This window comes from Heteronotia binoei, chromosome 17 (genome assembly GCF_032191835.1).
Source record: "Heteronotia binoei isolate CCM8104 ecotype False Entrance Well chromosome 17, APGP_CSIRO_Hbin_v1, whole genome shotgun sequence".
NCBI lineage: Eukaryota > Metazoa > Chordata > Lepidosauria > Squamata > Gekkonidae > Heteronotia > Heteronotia binoei.
The window spans coordinates 56333588-56352085 of record NC_083239.1 but is presented as its reverse complement, the minus strand read 5'-3'; the positions used below and the strand labels follow the sequence as shown (position 1 = coordinate 56352085).

Sequence of the window (18498 nt, the reverse complement as noted above, 5' to 3'; positions counted from 1 at the left end):
CTCTTGCAGGGTGGTCCTTGAAAAGGCAGCTGCTGTGAGAGCCCTCTCACCTCTTGTGGGGGAGCAAGGTAAAGGAGATTGCAAGCCACTCTGCGATTCAGAGTGAAGGGCGGGGTATAAATCCAATATCTTCTACCCCAGGGAAAGAAAAGCGCTCTGCAGCAGTGCAGAGAGGCTCTCCGCGAACACCGCGGCCGACCTCAGCAGGGCCCTGGCACTCACTATTGGGTGGTTGGTCTGTACATGCTCAGAAGCACTTCAGCGGGGTTCCACAGGTTCCTAGGCTGAATCTCCGCCCATCTCCCCTTCGAGGTCTTGGACTGGGGGAAGGAGAGGGCGGGGCGGGGCTGGGCTGGGGGTCAGAGGATTGGGCTCGAAGGAGGCTCCCCGGCGCAGCATGCCAGCCCCTTTCCTGGCGCCCACCCAATGCTTCTGCCCAGCGAGGCTTCTTTTGGGCTTGGCAGATTCCCCAAAGTGTTGCTTTTTCAACTCTGCCACTTCTGCCCTGGACACTTCGCTGGGGGACTGGGGGACGGTCTCACACTCTCCTTCTGACCTACCTGCAGGGCTGTTGTGAGGCTAAAAAGGAGAGAATGACGTGACCGACCCAAGGGAGCCCAGCTGCTGACGGAGAGCTCCCCCCCCCCCAACAGGCAGGGCCGAGCCCAGGAGTGGCTGGAGCTGCCCAGAGAGGGGGTACTAAAAGGTACCCTGGCCCCAAAAGGGTGCCACCCCTGCTGCACATCCTCACCAGGCACACCTGACCAGCTGAGAAAACAGACTGCAAACCAAAGTGTGAACCCAGCAGCCCCTGGAAGAGCCGCCAAGTGCAATCATAAGAACATAAAAGAAGCCCCATTGGATTAGGCTGATGGCCCCTCCAGTCCAACACTCTGTGTCACATAAGAACATAAGAGAAGCCCTGTTGGATCAGGCCAGTGGCCCATCCAGTCCAACACTCTGTGTCACATAAGAACATAAGAGAAGCCCTGTTGGATCAGGCCAGTGGCCCTTCCAGTCCAACACTCTGTGTCACATAAGAACATAAGAGAAGCCCTGTTGGATCAGGCCAGTGGCCCATCCAGTCCAACACTCTGCATCACATAAGAACATAAGAGAAGCCCTGTTGGATCAGGCCAGTGGCCCATCCAGTCCAACATTCTGTGTCACAGAAGAACATAAGAGAAGCCATGTTGGATCAGGCCAATGGCCCCTCCAGTCCAACACTCTGTGTCACACAGTGGCCAAAAAACCCAAAGTGCCACCAGGAGGTCCATCAGTGGGGCCAGGACACTAGAAGTCCTCCCACTGTGCCCCCCCCAAGCACAAGAAGACAGAGCATCACTGCCCCAGACAGAGAGTTCCAACAATACACTGCGGCTAACAGCCACTGATGGACTTCTGCTGCATATCCTCTAAAGAAGTGTGCGCGGTGCCCAGGCAGCGCCTGCCCAGCATGCCACGTGGAGGGTCTCCCTCGGCTGGGCTCAGCCTTTGCTCTGCGTCTTCAGTTCAGAGCCCCGCCCCCCCAGTTCGGCGCAGGCGCGTCCGCCGAGCCCCATTCCCGGCTGCACTTCCCCCCTGCGCCGCTGGAGGCCGCTCCTCAATCCATGCCTGTGACGTCAGACGCCTGCGCCCCGTGCGGAGGGACGGCGAGAGAGGAGCGCCAACCCGGAAGCGCCGCGCTTCCTGGCCGCGGCCATCTTGGCCGGCTCGGTGGGCGCAGCCATATTGTGCGAGCGGCTCTCCGGCGGGCGGCAGCAGGGCAGAGGGAGAGGCGAGGCGAGGCGAGGCGCCCCCCAGCCATGTCCGAGACCTACGGTACGGGGGGGGGGGCGGAGAGCGCCCTGGGGAGATGCGGGGGGAGGGGCTGCCCTTGCACTCCGGCTGCTGCTGCTGCATCCGCCCCCCTTGCTCCCCCCTGCTGCCTGCCGGGGGCACAGCCCTCCCCCCCCCCGTGCTGCCCCCTCCCTCCCCCTCGAGGGGCGGCCTCTGGCTCCGCGTTGGGGCTCCGGGCAAGGGTTGCCAATCCCCAGGTGGGGGCAGGGGGTCCCCCGGTGTGGAGCCCCCCCCCCGCTGCAGGGTCATCAGAAAGCCCCGGGGGGGGGGAGGGGGGAGGGAAAGGTCTGCTGGGAACTCCGTTATTCTGCATGGAATCTAATTCCTATAGGAAATAATGCAGAATTGATCCGCAGGTGTCTGGGGCTTTGGGGGGGGCTGTTTTTTGAGGTGGAGGCACCAAGTTTTCAGTATAGCATCTAATGCCTCTCCCCAAAATACCCGCCAAGTTTCCAAAGGATTGGACCAGGGGGTCCAATTCTATGAGCTCCCAAAGAAGGTGTCCCTGTCCTTCATTGTTTCCAAGGGAAGAAAGGCATTTTTTAAAAATGTGCGGTCCCTTTAAATGTGATGGCCAGAACTCCCCTGGAGTTCAGTGATGCTTGTCACACCTTTGCTCCTGGCTCCACCCCCAGTGTCTCCTGGCTCCACTCCCAAAGTCCCCAGCTATTTCTTGAATTGGACTTGGCAGCCCTAGACTGGGGGGCAGCAGCAAAGTTGTGGAGGCTGCAAGGGCATGAAGGGGAGGTTGCTGCTTGCCCCTCCCCCCAGGAATGGGACTGGGGGCTTTTGCCCGGCTTCTGTGTGAGGCAGCAGGAAGCCTCCCCCCCCCTCCCCAAGAGGTTTCCTTTTCTCTCCCTGGTCCCCGGAATTAACTTCCTCCTCTTTGCTGCTGGCATTTCTTTGTCTGCCCCCCACCCCAGAACTCCAAGCAGCTCAGAGCCCCCTCTTCGTTTTCTGGCCACAGCCCCCCCCCCCCGGTGGGGTTGGCCCAGCTGAGAGAGGTTTTGTGGCAGAAGAGGGGATGTGAACCCCGACTACCCAGGACTTCTGTCCCCCACCCGCCATGGCTGGCAAGGAACCAGGGGGCGCTTTGTAGAAAAATAGGTGGTGGGGCTCATCCAGGGATTGTTATGCAGCTGCACCTACTATTCAATAGACAAGGTAGGTAGGTGGAGAGGAGGAGGTGGGACCCTCAGAAAGGTTCAGGAGCTGTGCTCTTGGCGGCTACCGCTGAATCCAAGGCCTGCAAGGAACACATATCCGGCTTAGATCCAAGCGGGCAGCTGTGTTGGTCTGAAGCAGTAGAACAGAGTAGGAGTCAAGTGGCACCTTTCAGACCAACCAAGTTTTGTTCAGAATGTCAGCTTTCGTGTGCCTGCAGACGTCTTCAGACGAGGGGATGGGGTACAGTGGGCTGAAATACATGTAGCTGGTGGGTTAAGAGTGTAAAATTAGGTGAACAAGAACTAGGAAATAGATGTCCTTTTGTTCTACCTAGACTTTCAGCAACAGCAATTAACAGGGAACTTTTATTACCTTTTGTTGCTATCCAGACCAAATGGTCTTCCAGTTTATTACGCTATTTTACCATTTGATCCTTTGTATTTCGGAGGATGGTGGAAGACAGGAGGCCCTGGTGTGACTTTTGTCCATGGGGCTGCAAAGAGTCGGACTCAACACTGCGACTGAACAACAATCAGTTTACACCCTTAACCCACCAACTACATGTATTTCAGCCCACTGTACCCCATCCCATCGTCTGCAGAAGTGCGCATGCACACGAAAGCTGACATTCTGAACAAAACTTGGTTGGCCTTCGAGGTGCTACTGGACTCCTACTTTGTTCTACATTTCCAGCTTGGGAGGGCAATAGAAGTCTCGAGCTTCTTCCCTAGCAATGTTCAGATGGAGGAGAAACTGCCCCTTTTGTAGGCCCTGAAGAGGATGAAAGATGAAGATCTAGTCCAGCATCCTCCTCCTCCTCGGAAGTTGTTTCCTAGCGCTGGCTGGAATAGTGAGCAATGGCTGGCGCATCCCAGGCATGGCTGAGGCGAGGGGAGGCAAGCGCTGTTCCTCCCCCAGCTGACCAGCTGGTACTTGAGGGGAGAAAAGAACAGGTGCAAAGGTGGGAGCCAAGAGACTTTTCTGCTTAAGAGCCCCTGAGTCTGTCACAGGGCTGGCCAAACTTGCTTAACGTAAGAGCCATGTAAGATAAATGTCAGATGTTTGAGAGCCGCAAAACAGGAATGATGGAAGGGGAATAGCTGAGGGCAGGGAGGAGGGAAGAAGAGGTGGGGAGAAAGCAGCTTTAACTTGAAATGCATTCTCCAAACTGGCTAATGGGGTGGTGGGGGCTCCAGGAGCTACACAATAAGTGTGAAAGAGCCAGTTTGGCCACCCCTGGTGTACCACAAAGCATGGATGCTCTTCCTGGTTCCTGGTTCTTTCTTCCCTTGCCTACCAGTGCGACATTATTCCCCCCCCCCCACTCTCGTACTTGAAGCCTTTTCCACCCAGCTTCGTTCGACTACAGTATTGGAACTAGGCTGGGAGAGAAATGTTTTGAGTGCCAGAGTGTAGCAAGTTGAGCTGGCGAAGGGGGGGCCTGTAGCTCCCTTTTCCTATCTGTTTTACTTTTTTGGGGGGGAAGACCCCTTTCCCCTGACCCCGTCTGGTTGTCTTTCTATGGAGCACAAGGCTGCCTGTTATGTTTTCCCAACCAGAGCGAGTAGCATCTTAGAAAGTACCTTTTGTATGTGGAGGAAATATTAGCTCCATTTCGTTTCGTTTCGTTTCATTTCATTTTTAGATTTATATCCTGCCCTATCCCGCAAGTGGCCTCAGGGTGGCTTGCAATAAAACAACAGTTAAAAGAATATCATAAAAACAGACATTACTAAACAGGAGCAGCACAGTAAACAGGAAGGTGGAAGCTATCATGCGGCTTTAGGTGCTTCCTTCCCCTGCGGATGTCGGCCTGTCTCCCTGTCACTGATTGCAGCCGTGGTTGCGTAAAACAGGGCTTGGCTGCTGCTGTTTGTGTTCACAGAGGGAACCTTTCCCTTCTTCCCCGTAGAGTCCTCAGCACTGCCTGCCTGCCAGCATGCCTGAGCAGAGCGTTTGCCTGTTTCCAGGCAGAGCTGCTGGTGACTCAGGTGGGAAACAGTGATAGCCTGCCCAGGGGAACATTTGCTTTCATCCCTGGTCTGTTCTGCTGAAGGAAAGAATGGAACGGAGCTGCCACGCTTGCAGGAAATAAAAGACTCCCCACCCCAATCAGTGTAACAGCATTTTGGAGTAGACCTGTCCATGTAATGATGGCAAGATCTGTGTGGCTTTGTTGACTGGAAAGCGTCTCTGTCATATCTGCTGCATATCTGCTGAATCACTCGCTCCTCCTTCTGCCAGAGTAGTGGATTTATAGCCTCGAGGATCTCGACTAGTGGGCATTTCCTGTGTGTTATAGACTAGATGATTTGGGCTAGCCATCATTTCCTGTGTTGAACAGCCAAGCAGACAGCTCATGTCAGTTGTAGAAGCAGCAGATTAGCTGTTGGAGGTGGGCTGAGAGCCAGTTTGGTGCAGTGGTGAAGTGTGCGGACTCTTATCTGGGAGAACCGGGTCTGATTCCCCACTCCTCCACTTGCACCTGCTGGCATGGCCTCGGGTCAGCCAGAGCTCTAGCAGAGGTTGTCCTTGAAAGGGCAGCTGCTGTGAGAGCTCTCTCAGCCCACCCACCTCACAGGGTGTCTGTTGGGGGGGGAAGGAAGATAAAAGAGGTTGTGAGCCACTCTGAGATTCAGAGTGGAGGGCGGGATATAAATCCAGTGTCGTCGTCTTCTTCTGAATCAATTGACGGAGGCACCAAGAGGACTAGAAACACAGTGGGGGTATTTAAACCTTGTAGATTGAGGCATGTGGAACAGGGGAAAGAGATTGTTGGATTTTGCTGGGCTCTCTGTAGTTCTCCTTCAAGAAGGTGACATTGAACAAGGTGTTCTTCCTCCCCCCTCCGGCAGCTTCTTGGAGGCCTTGTCCTCTGGAGAGAGAATCGTGATGCCCTGCACTGCCTTGCTTGCTTGCCTCCCCCCCCCCCAAAGAATGTTTTCCTAGTCCAGGAGATCAGGAGGGTGGGGAGGAGAAGAAACTGCGGGGCTGGGGAGCTTTATGGGGCAAAGAAAAAGCTGTTTCCAGCAGCAGACGTGGCTTGCCAGAGGAGACTTTGTGCTCGTGCAGTCCCCGTGCGTGAGGATCAGGGCCAGGGAGGTGGCTGTGTGGTTGGGCGCCACGTCCTCCACCTGCCCTTTCTGCTGAGCTACTCTGAGCTTCCCGAAGCCTCCGCTGGGCTTTCCTTCCTGACTGTGCCGGGCGGAATTGCCTCCGGCTGCAGCAGGAGAGTCACTCTCCCATCCAGCTGCTCACCAGGCCGTCTCGTGGGGCTTGGGATCCTTTGGGGCCAGAGCTGGGCACTCCCCATCTTTTTTTTCTGGGGGTGGGGGGTGGGGTTGAGCTTCACCTCTGGATTCCCAGTTTCCGTCTGAAGTGTTTGCATGACCCCTCTGGGGACTGGGGCGGTTCCAGCCGATTCCTGGCCTTGTATGGGTCCTGGCACTTAGAAACTTGTTCTCAGCTTCTTGAAGCATCCCTCTGGCTTCAGGCTCTTACTAGCCTCTGAGCACACCCGGTCCAGCTGAGCCGCATGGCTTGCAGCCCCCCACTTCCCTCTGGCCCAGCCCTGCCCTGGGCAGAGGGAGGTGCCCCCCTCTAGAGCAGACAATGCAGACTCAGGAAGCGGCCTTAGAGGAATCTTTGCCCTCTGGGTGTGCTTTCTGCTGGGAGGGGGTGGGGATGACTGGGCCTCTTCAGTCTCTCTCCCTTCCTAGACGTGCTTGGTGTAGCGCAAGGGCGTCAAACTGATTTGTTATGAGGGCTGGATCTGACATAAATGAGACCTTGTCTGGCTGGGCCAGGTGTATCTTACAGTGTAATGGCAGGTAGTAGATATGTAAACTTCATAAAGGACACAGACAAACACAACTTTAAAAAAGAGCCCCACAAAACATGCTTCAAAGATGAGCACTCTCGCAGTATTCTGTTTATTTAACAGTTTCTGATCATTGACACTTCTTGCTCTGAATTATTGCATCGAAATCTGGAGACAGTGTCTGTGCTGTAGCAATCTTGAGTAGGCTGCTCAGGTGTGTATCTGCAAGTTGCAAACCTACTTTTGATTTCTTGACATTAATTACAGAAATCTCATGGCCAATGCTTTGAGCCTAAGACTCAGGAGAAAACATGAAACAACTGGGCATTGCTTCATGTGCTAGTCAGCCAATGGAGAAAATTGAGGCTTTGCACTGTAGTTCCTGTACGACTGAGCAAGCCTGACAAAGCAAGCTGGTATTCAGAAAGAGAGAGAGAAGGAAGCAGATGACAATGAGTTGCTTGAGGGCCTGATAGGAGCTCTCTGGGGGCCTGGCTCTCGGGCCGCATGCTTGACACCCCTGGTGCAATGGTTAGATTAATAGAATCATAGAGCTGGAAGGGACCTCCAGGGTCATCTAGTCCATCCCCCGACACAATGCAGGGAATTCACAAATACCTCCCCCCCCACACACCTGCAAGGACACCTGCTCCAGGCCCAGCTCCTTCAACTTTTGCTCACAGGACTTGGTCTCCAGACTCTTCACTAACTTTGTCGCCCTCCTCTGGACCCGTTCCAGCTGGTCTATATCCTTCTTAAATTGTGGTGCTCAAAACTGAACACAATACTCCAGGGGAGGTCTTACCAGAGCAGAGTAAAGTGATACCATCACATCATGTGATCTGGACATTATACTTCTGTTGATGCAGCCCAATATTGCATTTACCTTTTTAGCCACCGCATCATACTGTTAACTCATGTTCAGCGTATGGTCCACTAAGACCCCTAGATCCTTTTCGCACAGACTACTGCTAAGGCAAGTCTCCCCCATCCTATAATGACACATTGGATTTTTCTTACCTAAATGTAGAACTTTACTACCCCGCTTTGGTGGGGTAGGGCGGGATATAAATCGAAATAAATAAATAAATAAATCCCTGTTAAAACTCATTTTGGTTGTTTGTTTTATTCATTTTTATTTGTTTTTGGTCAAAAGCGTTGGACTAGGATCTGGCAGACCTGGGTTCGAATCCCCACTCATGCCATGGAAACTTTCTGGGTGGTTTTTATTAATTAGGGCTACCTTTTAAAATGATGTTTTGAATTTACTACACCAGTGAGGGTCAAGTAAAGGGGGGAGGGGTATGTAGAAGGTAATATATGGGATTTAAAAAAGTAGTTATTAATGATATAAAGAAATTGAATATATTGCCATACGTTACTAATAAAAATTGTTTGAAACTTGAAACTTCCTGGGTGACTTTGTGCCAGTCACACCCTCTGAGCCTAGCCCACCTCTCACGGGTATTGGGAGGAGGGGAGGCTGATGTAGGCTGCGTTGAGGAGAAATAAAGGAAAAACAACCCCCCCCCCCCAAAAAAAATCCTTTCCCTTTGGTCCTGTGGGATAAAGCTCTTTTCATGAGCCACCTGAACAGCTGGGTCTTCCCCCCCATCCGCCTTCTTTGTGAATTAATGTTGTGGTTCTCTGTTGCTCTCCCCCCAGACTTCCTCTTCAAATTCCTTGTGATTGGCAGCGCTGGGACGGGGAAGTCTTGCCTGCTCCACCAGTTCATAGAGAACAAATGTGAGTGTTTTGCTTGGCCGCACTTCCTGCCTCTTGGTGTAGCCCCCTCCCCGCCTCCCTCCCAGCAAGCGCATGTCCCGGAATTTCTTGGGGCGTTCACACCCCATGCTCTGTGGGTAGCCCTGTTGCTCCAAGCAGCCACCCCAGATTTTACAAGTTAACATCACTTGAATGTTGGATTCTCCTGCATCCAGCAAGATGTGTAAAAAGTTCACTAAAACTTAAAAAAAAATTGCACAACCTAAAAATTAAGCATTGCAGGAAGAGATCACCTGACCAGTTATCATCTGAAACGGATGGCTGCTGAGGCCCTTTTGAAAGGCGGGGAGGAAAGAAGAGCCCCTAACATTCCAGGAGCTCTTTCCAGGGCCAACACCAGAAAGGCCTCGCTCCCAACTGCCGCTGAACTGCCGTTGTGCTATGAAGGTGGGAGGAGGAGGGCCCGATCCACGTACAAGGAGCTGAAGCTCATATGGTCACACAGACCAGCGTTGAGCTCACCTGCAAATTGGGAAGGATGTTAAAACATTTGGGAGCATGCAGAGATCTACCTGTGTGTTATTTCAGTGACGCTTACAATAGCCCTGCAAAGTAGGCTGCTCTCAGTTTCCCCTGTTGGGTCGTGGCAGCAAGAAGAGGCGGCAGCTGCTCTCTAGAAGCACCTTCTCTGTTGTGGTTGAAACTCGCCTCCCACCCCGGCAGCAGATGCCACACTGGGACTGGGAATTGGGGGTATCTAAGATGCTGCGACTGGCTGGTACTTGGTCCCAAAGGTTCTTGGTCCCCTTCAGCGTCTGATCTTCTCTGGGCTGTGGCTTCCCCTTCCTCCTACTCCATGATTCTCATCTTCTGCTTTCTGCCAGTATTCTTTATAGAACCATAGAACCACCAAGTTGGGAGGGCCCCTGGAGGCCATCTAGCCCAACCCCCTGCTCAATGCAGGATCCACCTAGAGCATCTCTGGCAAGGATTTGGCCAGCTGCTGCCCAGAATCACAGAATCCTAGAGTGGGAAGGGACCTCCAGGGTCATCTAGTCCAACCCCCTGCACAATGCAGGGAACTCACAAACACCTCCCCCTAAATTCACAGGATCTTCATTGCTGTCAGATGGCCATCCAGCCTCTGTTTGAAAACCTCCAAGGAAGGAGAGCCGAGTTAAAGCATAGAATCCTAGAGTTGGAAGGGACCTCCAGGGTCATCTAGTCCAACCCCCTGCACAATGCAGGAAACTCACAAATGCCTCCCCCTAAATTCACAGGATCTTCATTGCTGTCAGATGGCCATCCAGCCTCTGTTTGAAAACCTGCAAGGAAGGAGAGCCCACCACCTCTCAAGGAAGCCTGTTCCACTGAGGAACTGCTCTAATGGTCAAGAAGTTCATAGAATCACAGAGTTTGAAGGGACCTCCAGGGTCATCTAGTCCAATCCCCTGCACAATGCAGGAAACCCACAAACCCCTCCCCCTAAATTCATAGGATCCTCATTGCTGTCAGATGGCCATCTAGCCTCTGTTGAAAAACCTCCAAGGAAGGGCTTAAGAACTGCCAGTGAGGGGGAACTCACCACCTCCCTCGAGAGCTGATTCCACCATTGAAGAACTCTTACTGTAAAAATGTCCCCCCCCCCATTTTCCAGCTGGTACCTTTCCGCCCTTAATTTAGACCCACGATTGTGAGTCCTGCCCTCTGCTCCCTGCCCTCTTCCTCTAAGGCAGGGGTGGCCAACGGTGGCCATTGGCCGTGCTGGCTGGGGCTGATGGAAGTTGTAGGCAAAAAGCATCTGGAGAGCTACCGTTGGCCACCCCTGCTCTAAGAGACAGCCCTTCAAGGACTTCAAGAGAGCCCTCCTGTCCCCTGTCAGCCTCCTGTTCTCCAGACTGGACATCCCCAAGGCCCTCAGCCTTTCCTCCTCGCAGGGCTTCCAGTGGTCGTCTTTGGTGCTGCCTGCCCGTTGCTCATTTTGGGTCTCTTCCTGTTGTGTGTTTCCCCCCAGTCAAGCAGGATTCCAACCACACCATCGGCGTGGAGTTTGGGTCAAAGGTGGTGAATGTCGGGGGCAAGACGGTGAAGCTCCAGATCTGGGACACGGCTGGGCAGGAGCGCTTTCGGTGAGAGACAGGAGCTGGGGGTGTGGGGGGGAGCTGCATGCTGCCTAGCAGGTGACTTTCCAGCTGGCCTCGCTCTTGGTGGGACACGGACTTGAGCAGACCACTGAGCAGAAGGGCAGACCTGGCCCCTTTCTCCAGGGTGCCACACCTGGTGCTCACCCAAGCCAGAGCCTGTGCCCAGCAAGATCTGGGAATTTCACAGTCGCTGATGGGACAGTTGTCTGTTCTGTCATAACGGACTTTTGCACAAACCTGCATTACGTTTTCTTGGCTAAACGTTCTCGAAGTTGAACTGGGTTGGTCTTCAAGGCGCCTCACTGGACTCGGCCTTTGTTCTGTTGCTTCAGACCAGACCAGCGACCCACCTGAAGCAACTCTTTTTACTAACTTTGCATACGAACCTCCCAGGCAGAGCCTCTCGCTCTCCAAAGGCTGGGGCCCGTCTCTGAGCGCCCCTTCCACCTGCAGCTTCCCAGGAGCGGTGCTTGTGGGCTTGGGACGGGCTGCCTGGAAGGGCCAGGGAGGGGGCAGGAGGGAGGGGCGGCCTCGTGCTGAGAGAGGAGAGGGAGCAGCCCCTCCCCCCTGGAAAGCCAGATCCTTTGGGCGTCCTCTCCAGGTCGGTAACGAGGAGCTACTACCGGGGAGCCGCTGGTGCCCTGCTGGTCTATGACATCACCAGGTGAGTCCTCCCCTTGTGGCCTATTCCCATGCGAGAGGGAGACCCCCCCAACCCCCACTTGGAGGAGGGTTGGCACGATTGGGGGGGGCTTTGGGGTTCCTGTCCCCCTCCTCCTCCGGCTCTTCCTTTGCAGCAGAGAGACGTACAATGCCTTGACCAACTGGCTGACCGATGCCCGCACCTTGGCCAGCCCCAACATCGTCATCATCCTCTGCGGGAACAAGAAGGACCTGGACGGGGACCGAGAGGTCACGTTCTTGGAGGCCTCGCGCTTTGCTCAGGAGAATGGTGAGGGGCGGGGAGGCTGTTCCCAAGGCAGAGGGGGCGGGCCCTGTGCGCGATGGGGGCCTTTGGGCCCAGCCGTGTCTTGCTCCCTACCTCCTGGCAGCACGAGGGGCTGAGCTGTGCCCTGCGGTAGAGCCCCTGAAGGCTCCAGGTCCAAGCCCCACATCTCCTGTTGAAAGGCAGGAGGGGATGGGAAAGACGCTGGAGAGCCGCTGCCAAGCTGAGTACGCAGCACTGCTTCTGCTGCAGGCCGGGAGCGGCCCCCATCGGACCCTTATGGCCCCTCCTTTCCCCGGCCCCCGCTTTCTCCCCCCCCCCGGCAGCTCCCCTCTCTTCCACTCACCCACGGGGAGAAACTGTAAAGAGCGGGCTCCAGGGGCTCTTGCAAGGCACCCCCCCCCCCGCGATCACGTGATCAGCTGGAAATGCAGCTCCGAAGCCGGCAGTTCCTACGCAGCTTTCCTGCGCGACCAGCAAGTTCAACGCTGGCTGCCCCGGCACTGAAGCTGCTGATTGCGCAGGAAAGCCGGCGTAGACACCACCGGCTCCGGAGCTGCTTTCCCCGTTACAGTGGTGAGTGGAAGGGAGGGGAGGTGCTGTGCGGGGGGAGGGGGCGGGAAGAGAAAAGTGGGGGCTGCCAGAGGGGGGCCCTCCATCCAAATTTTTTTCCGTCCCCCCCCCCCACTGGAATTTTCTGGCTACGGGCCTGTTCCGATGCCCCCGTGGTCTGAGGTGGCAGCTTCCTCTGTGTCCCTGTGGCCGAGGGAGGGGGGTGAGTGGCCTCCCGGGGAGGGGGCAGCTGGTTTCGTCAGCTTGCGGAGGAATGGAGCGGGGGCAGCTTGGGCCACCTTTCTTTAGCCCCCTGCAAGACTGTCAAGCAGAGCAGTCCTTGGGGAGGGAGGGCATTTGAAGGAGAGGGCTTGGAGCAGCCTGAGAGGTCTGCACAGCCAACCTAGCAAGGAACACCCCCCCCCAAACTGAGCAGGCTCGGCTCACTTCATGTTTTGCGTTTTATTCTGGCAGAGCTGATGTTCCTGGAGACCAGTGCCTTGACGGGGGAGAATGTGGAGGAGGCCTTCTTGAAATGTGCCCGGACCATCCTGAACAAAATAGAGTCAGGTGAGTCTTTGCTGCTCGCAGTTGGAGCCCTGGGAACGGGCAGAGCCAGGGCAGGTGACATGGCTTTGCCCCTGGAGGTGGGGGGGGGGGAGCCCCCAGACAGTGCTGTTTGCAGCCCCCGGGAGGGGCGGTGGCTCCGTGGTAGAGCATCTGCTTGGTAAGCAGAAGGTCCCAGGTTCAATCCCCGGCATCTCCAACTCAAAAGGGTCCAGGCAAGGAGGCATGAAAAACCTCAGCTTGTGACTCTGGAGAGCTGCTGCCAGTCTGAGTAGACAAGACTGACTTTGATGGACCCAGGTTCTGATTCAGTAGAAGGCAGCTTCATATGTAGGGAGGGACGGAGGCTCAGTGGTAAAGCATCTGCTTGGTAGGCAGAGGGTCCCAGGTTCAATCCCCGGCATCTCCAACTCAAAAGGGTCCAGGCAAGTAGGCGTGAAAAACCTCCGCTGGAGACCCTGGAGAGCCATGAATGGGGCTGTGACTCAGTGGTAGAGCATCTGCTTGGTGAGCAGGAGATCTGCTTGGTGAGCAGGTTCAATCCCCGGCATCTCCAACTAAAAAGGGTTCAGGCAAGTAGATGTGAAAAACCTCAGCTGGAGACCCTGGAGAGCCGCCGCCAGTCTGAGTAGGCGAGACTGACTTTGACGGACCAAAGAGGGTCTGATTCAGTAGAAGGCAGCTTCATAGGTTCATACATGTTCACATGACCTGGGAGTGGCTGTAGACCTTCTGCGGAGGATCTTGTCCCAAGCTGTAGCCTCTGTGGCTGGAGTTTTACTGAGCAACAGCACTGCCGTTGTGCAGCAGCAGCTTTCGTAGTTGCTGCTTTTCCTTTGGGGGAAAGTGCTCGCCTGCTGGTCTGGGCTGCTGGCTTTCCAGGCATGTCTGGGCAGGCCTGGGCTGGGGGCTTCCTCTTGGGAGAGCTTAGTGAAGCGGATCACTCCCCACCACCAGTTTTATCATATAGGCAGTGTTCAGCCACTGGGAGTGCTGGGGCTGTGTTGGGGACACAGCTTTGGATTGCAGGCAGCAATTATGGAAAATGTAGTCCTGAAGGGACAATGTAGGTTACTAGATGGAAGGTTCAAGGCCAGGACCTCATGCCGGCGTTCTCAGAACTGCTGCCTCTTCCACACATGCGGGCAGCAAGACAGGCACAGAGCAGGGGTCTCAGTGTGCAGATGAGAAGGTGAGGTCAGGGAAGGAGGGGTCGGGTTTTTTAGGCACTGCGGAGCTTTCTGAGACCAGGGGAGCCTGTGCAAAAGAGGTGGATCTGGATGGGCGGCCGTGGTAGTTTTTCTGTAGCTGCAGAAAAGAACAAGTATCCAGCACCACCTTGAGGACCAGCAAAACCAGAGAAGTTCTGCAGAAGGGACTGCAGTGCCTCACGAAAGCTCCGCCCCTGCCTCACATGTTGTCAGCCTTCAAGGTGTTGCTGGACTCTGGCTCTTTTCTTCCGCTGTGCAAAAGACCGCAGAAGGGAACCAACCAGGCTGCTGGCAATGAATATCGAAAAGGCAGCAGAGCAGCTTTTAAGCTAATCCCAGAGGGGAAATCCAACAGGAGCTGGGGAGCAGTTTGGTGTAGTGGTGAAGTGGTGAAGTGCGCGGACTCTTCTCTGGGAGAACCAGGTTTGATCCTCCACTTGCAGCTGCTGGGATGGCCTTGGGTCAGCCATAGCTCTGGCAGGAGTTGTCCTTGAAAGGGCAGCTGCTTTGAGAGTCCTCTAAGCCCCAACCACCTCACAGGGTGTCTGTTGTGGGGTGGTGGGGGGAGGTAGCGGAGATTGTGACTGCTCTGAGACTCTGAGATTCAGAGTATAGGGTGGAATATAAATCCAATATAATCATTTGATGTAGTTGAGCCAGTTTGATGTAGTGGTTAAGTGTATGGACTCTTATCTGGGAGAACCGGGTTTGATTCCTCACTCCTCTACTGGCAGCTGCTGAAATGGCCTTGGGTCAGCCATAGTGGTTAAGTGTGCGGACTCTTATCTGGGAGAACCGGGTATGATTCCACCCTCCTCCACTTGCAGCTGCTGGAATGGCCTTGGGTCAGCCATAGTTCTGGCGGGAGTTGTCCTTGAAAGGGCAGCTTCTGTCAGAGCTCTCTCAGCTCCACCCACCTCACAGGGTGTCTGTTGTGGGGGGAGAAGATATAGGAAGATTGTAAGCCGCTCTGAGTCTCTGATTCAGAGAGAAGGGCAGGGTATAAATCTGCAGTCTTCTTCTTCTTTGATTCCCCACTCCTCCACTTGCAGCTGCTGGGATGGCCTCACCCACCTCACAGCCCCACCCACCTCACAGGGTGTCTGTTGTGGGGGAGGAAGGGAAAGGAGATTGTGAGCTGCTCTGAGACTTTGAGATTCAGAGTGAAGGGTGGGGAATAAATCCAATATCATCATTATCATCATCATGGCGGTGGTCTTAGCTCTTGGGAAGATATTGGTGGGAGGGGGCAAGAACTTGCTAGAGAGAGTGGGGAAGTCGGGGGGGCCACATGAGGAATCGGTGGGCAGAGGTAAGCGGGGATCCCTGCCAAGGGCGAGGAGGGTATCGGTGGTGCCCATTTGCTAATGCCAAGAGCCTCCCAGCCGAGATGGGGGAGCCGGAGAGCTGAGTGCTCAGTGACCGTTTGGGCACAGTGGGTGTTTCAGAACCTGGGGTGGGGGCGGAAATCAGTGGGACGTGGTGCAGGATCCCTGAGCATCAGCTCTGTAGATGGGACAGGCAGGGAAGTGTTGGGGGCAGCATTGCTCTGTGCCTAGGAAAACAAGAGGGTAAGCAGCATCCCCCCCCCCCCCGTTCTCTCCCCAGGTGAGCTGGACCCGGAGCGGATGGGCTCAGGTATCCAGTACGGGGACGCTTCCTTGCGACAGCTACGCCAGCCGCGGGGGACGCCAACACCGACCAGGCAGCAATGCAACTGCTAGACAGGCCTTGAAATAGTCTTGCAAGGTAGAATACTGTGGGGTGGGGCCCCCCACCTTCCGTTCTGTGCTCTCTCCTGGGGGCCATGTCTGGGTCTGTGCCTCCTGGGGCCAGGAACACCGCCCCCCCCCCCCCCAATCCCAGGGCCCTTTCCAATTCCCACCCACTCAGCCCTTGCTAGACCACCGGGGCCTTGCCTGGCCTCAGCCTGCGCTGCTTCTCTTTCTCAGTCACCCGAATCCAGCCTACCCCACCCATTCTGGGGGGCACGGCCTCGCTTTGGCCCAGTCAGGAAGCCTAGGAAGGAATGTAGCTTTTGCACAAAAGCGGCCCTGCACATAGAAATCCATGGCTGAGCTGGACCGCTTCTCCTTCGCCCCTACATTTCCGCATGCAGGGACTCCCGCACAAAAGCGTATTCAGGCACATGAGCCTCCCCCGTGCTGTGGCCCTGCCTTGGCCCAAGTTGGGTGAGAGCTGGGCTGCAGGCTGCCCATCCTCTGGGCAAGGTGGTGGGTGCTGTTGGCACCAAGATGTGGGCCCCGTGTGTTTGTGCCCTTGGCACGGTGCCTGCCCCCCTCCAGGCAGGGCTGATGAGTGGGGAGGAACTCTTTCCTTTCCCCCCTTTCCTTTCCCTTCAGTGCTGGCTCTCGACTGCTCCGGACCAGTGCTGTACGAAGCACCTTCCTCCCATCTCTTCCCTGGGCCGCTCTCCCTCCTGTTCTCCGAGGAGACCTGCCGCATCTTCGCATCGCTTCCTCCCGGCCAGAGTCCCGGTGCTCGGCCGCTTCAGGCTCAGACTTCCAGTGGGGCCTTTCCCCTGCCCCGCCGGCACCAGTGACTGCTCCGGCTTTGTGGGCAGCGGGTTCTCGGAAGCCAGGCGGGGGAGCCTGTGAAGGAATCCGGCCCCCGCCTCATCCTCGCTCCGGCTTCGTCTGCACTCCAGGGCTGCTGCTGACTCAATTGTGGAAGCCTCACTGTGTTTTTTTGGGGGGGGGCAGGCGTGGGGTAAGGCAGGGTGTGCATTTCACTGGTTGTCTTTTCACTGCCTTTGTTCTTAGTTCCATCATTTTTTTTTGTGGGGGGGAGGTGCTGTGGCTTCTCCAGGGTGGGGGGGAATGGGGTGGGAGAGGGGGTCAGCGGAGGGGGGCCACCCCAGAAGGGGTCCTCTCCCTCAGACTGCAGCAAGCAGGAGGGGCTTCGAGGACAGTGTTTGACCTGTGATCTCCGGGGAGGAGCTCTGCCAAAAGCCAGCTGCTGATCCAGCTGTGGCCCCAGGCGCCGCAGGGCTCCTTCCAGCCACCATTGGGGGTGCCCCACGCCCTCTTGTCTTCGAAAGGGCGCACCAGCCGGGCTTGTTTTTGGCATCTGCTTCCTGAACTTCAAGCCCCCCCCCTCCCAAGTCAAGCTGGAATGGAGAGGCAGCCCCGGTCAAGGGGGGGGGAGCAGTGCTGTGGGAAAGAGAGAGACCCACGTTTGTCTTCCCTCCTCCCTTCTGCAGGCCAGCAGACCACATCCTCGTCTTCAGCTTTTCCGAGCACGGCTCACTTAGTGCTCCCCCTCCCCCTGGGCCCCAGTTCTCACGCTAGCCTGCGCCCCTCTTTGCTGCTCCTCTTGTGTAGCTGGCCTTCCTCCCCCCCCCCCCTTCATGTGTTGAGCTCTCTTGCCCGCCTGCTCAGGTGTTTTTTTTGGGGGGTTCACCATCCCCAAATGGCCGGCTAGAGGCGGGAACAGTGATAACGCATGGGGGGAGCGAGAGAGCACATGTATCATTCCCCCCCCCCCCCCATAGTCATAGCTTTACAAATCAGCTCTGGGGGGGGGGGGAGCTCTGGTTTCTGTCCTCCGGTGTTCAGCGGTATCTGCTTGCATGGGGTGAGGAGCGCATCTCCTGCCTGCACAAAGAACTCTGCCTAAGGAGTTGGGGGAAGAGTCTGTTCAGAGTTTTGTTAATGCCATGTTTACCTTTGTTATTTATTTCTTTAGGTGGTGGGTGGGGGGGGAGGAGTCTGCTGTTCCTTTGTCTGTCTCTCTCCCCCCCCAATCTGGATGGTTTCTCTCGCTCCTCAGCAGAGGTGGGCTGCTGACCTGCGGTGAAGGGGCAGACTGTCTGTCACAAAGCAGAGTATAATCCAGATTCTACTGTTGATTTTTGCTTTGCTTCTTTGAAAGCAAACATTCCCTCCAATGTAAGGCTGTGAAAATTGATTGTCCTCCATAAAGTGAGGGTTTTTTTTTCCAATTGTGTTCTTTCCTTGCCTTGGACAGAGTAGAAAAGAGTCTCGGTGCTTAGAAAGGACCCTTGCCCTGGGTTCAAATCTTCTGCGGGCTCACTTGCGGTGCTGCATCCAAGAAGCCAATCACAAACTCCCCCACAGACTCTGCCTCAGAAGGCCTCGTTTCCCTGGAGGCAGCAGCCCTCTGCTCTCCCGCTTTCACAGTACAGTAGTGCTCCATCTTTCCAACGCGAGCCCTTTCCCCCCTGGGTTCTGCTCCCCCCCAGCTCTGAAGAAGAAGAATTGCAGATTTATACCCCGCTGTTCTCTCTGAATCAGAGACTCAGAGCGGCTTACAATCTCCTTTATCTTCTCCCCCCACAACAGACACCCTGTGAGGTGGGGAGGGGGGCTGAGAGAGCTCTGACAGAAGCTGCCCGTTCAAGGACAACTCCTGTGTGAGCTATGACTGACCCAAGGCCATTCCAGCAGCCACAAGTGGAGGAGTGGGGAAACAAACCCGTGTCTTCCAGAGAAGAGCTCGCGCACGTCACCACTACACCAAACTGATTTATACCCCTCCCTTCTC

General features: G+C 55.6%; 2 protein-coding genes across 2 annotated transcripts in view; one reads left to right on the top strand and one right to left on the bottom strand.

Moving 5' to 3' along the window:
- The window catches only part of LOC132586353 (cytochrome P450 2G1-like), a 520878-nt gene that overhangs the window by 153952 nt on the left and 348428 nt on the right, over positions 1-18498 (bottom strand). The gene's annotated exons all lie outside the window — the stretch shown is intronic.
- On the top strand, positions 1795-16592 carry RAB4B (RAB4B, member RAS oncogene family). Its single transcript, XM_060257936.1, has 8 exons — positions 1795-1821; positions 8492-8572; positions 10566-10680; positions 11297-11359; positions 11493-11647; positions 12668-12763; positions 15580-15720; positions 16335-16592. The coding sequence occupies exons 1-7, from the start codon at positions 1806-1808 to the stop codon at positions 15693-15695; spliced, it is 642 nt and encodes a 213-aa protein (XP_060113919.1). The 5' UTR covers positions 1795-1805; the 3' UTR covers positions 15696-15720; positions 16335-16592.

What these genes read in the sequence shown, in the direction of transcription:
- RAB4B (XM_060257936.1), top strand. An exon ending in GCTGGGCAGGAGCGCTTTCG is followed by an intron (nt 10,681 to 11,296) that starts GTGAGAGACAGG and finishes CGTCCTCTCCAG; the next exon opens with GTCGGTAACGAGGAGCTACT. An exon ending in CCTGAACAAAATAGAGTCAG is followed by an intron (nt 12,764 to 15,579) that starts GTGAGTCTTTGC and finishes TTCTCTCCCCAG; the next exon opens with GTGAGCTGGACCCGGAGCGG.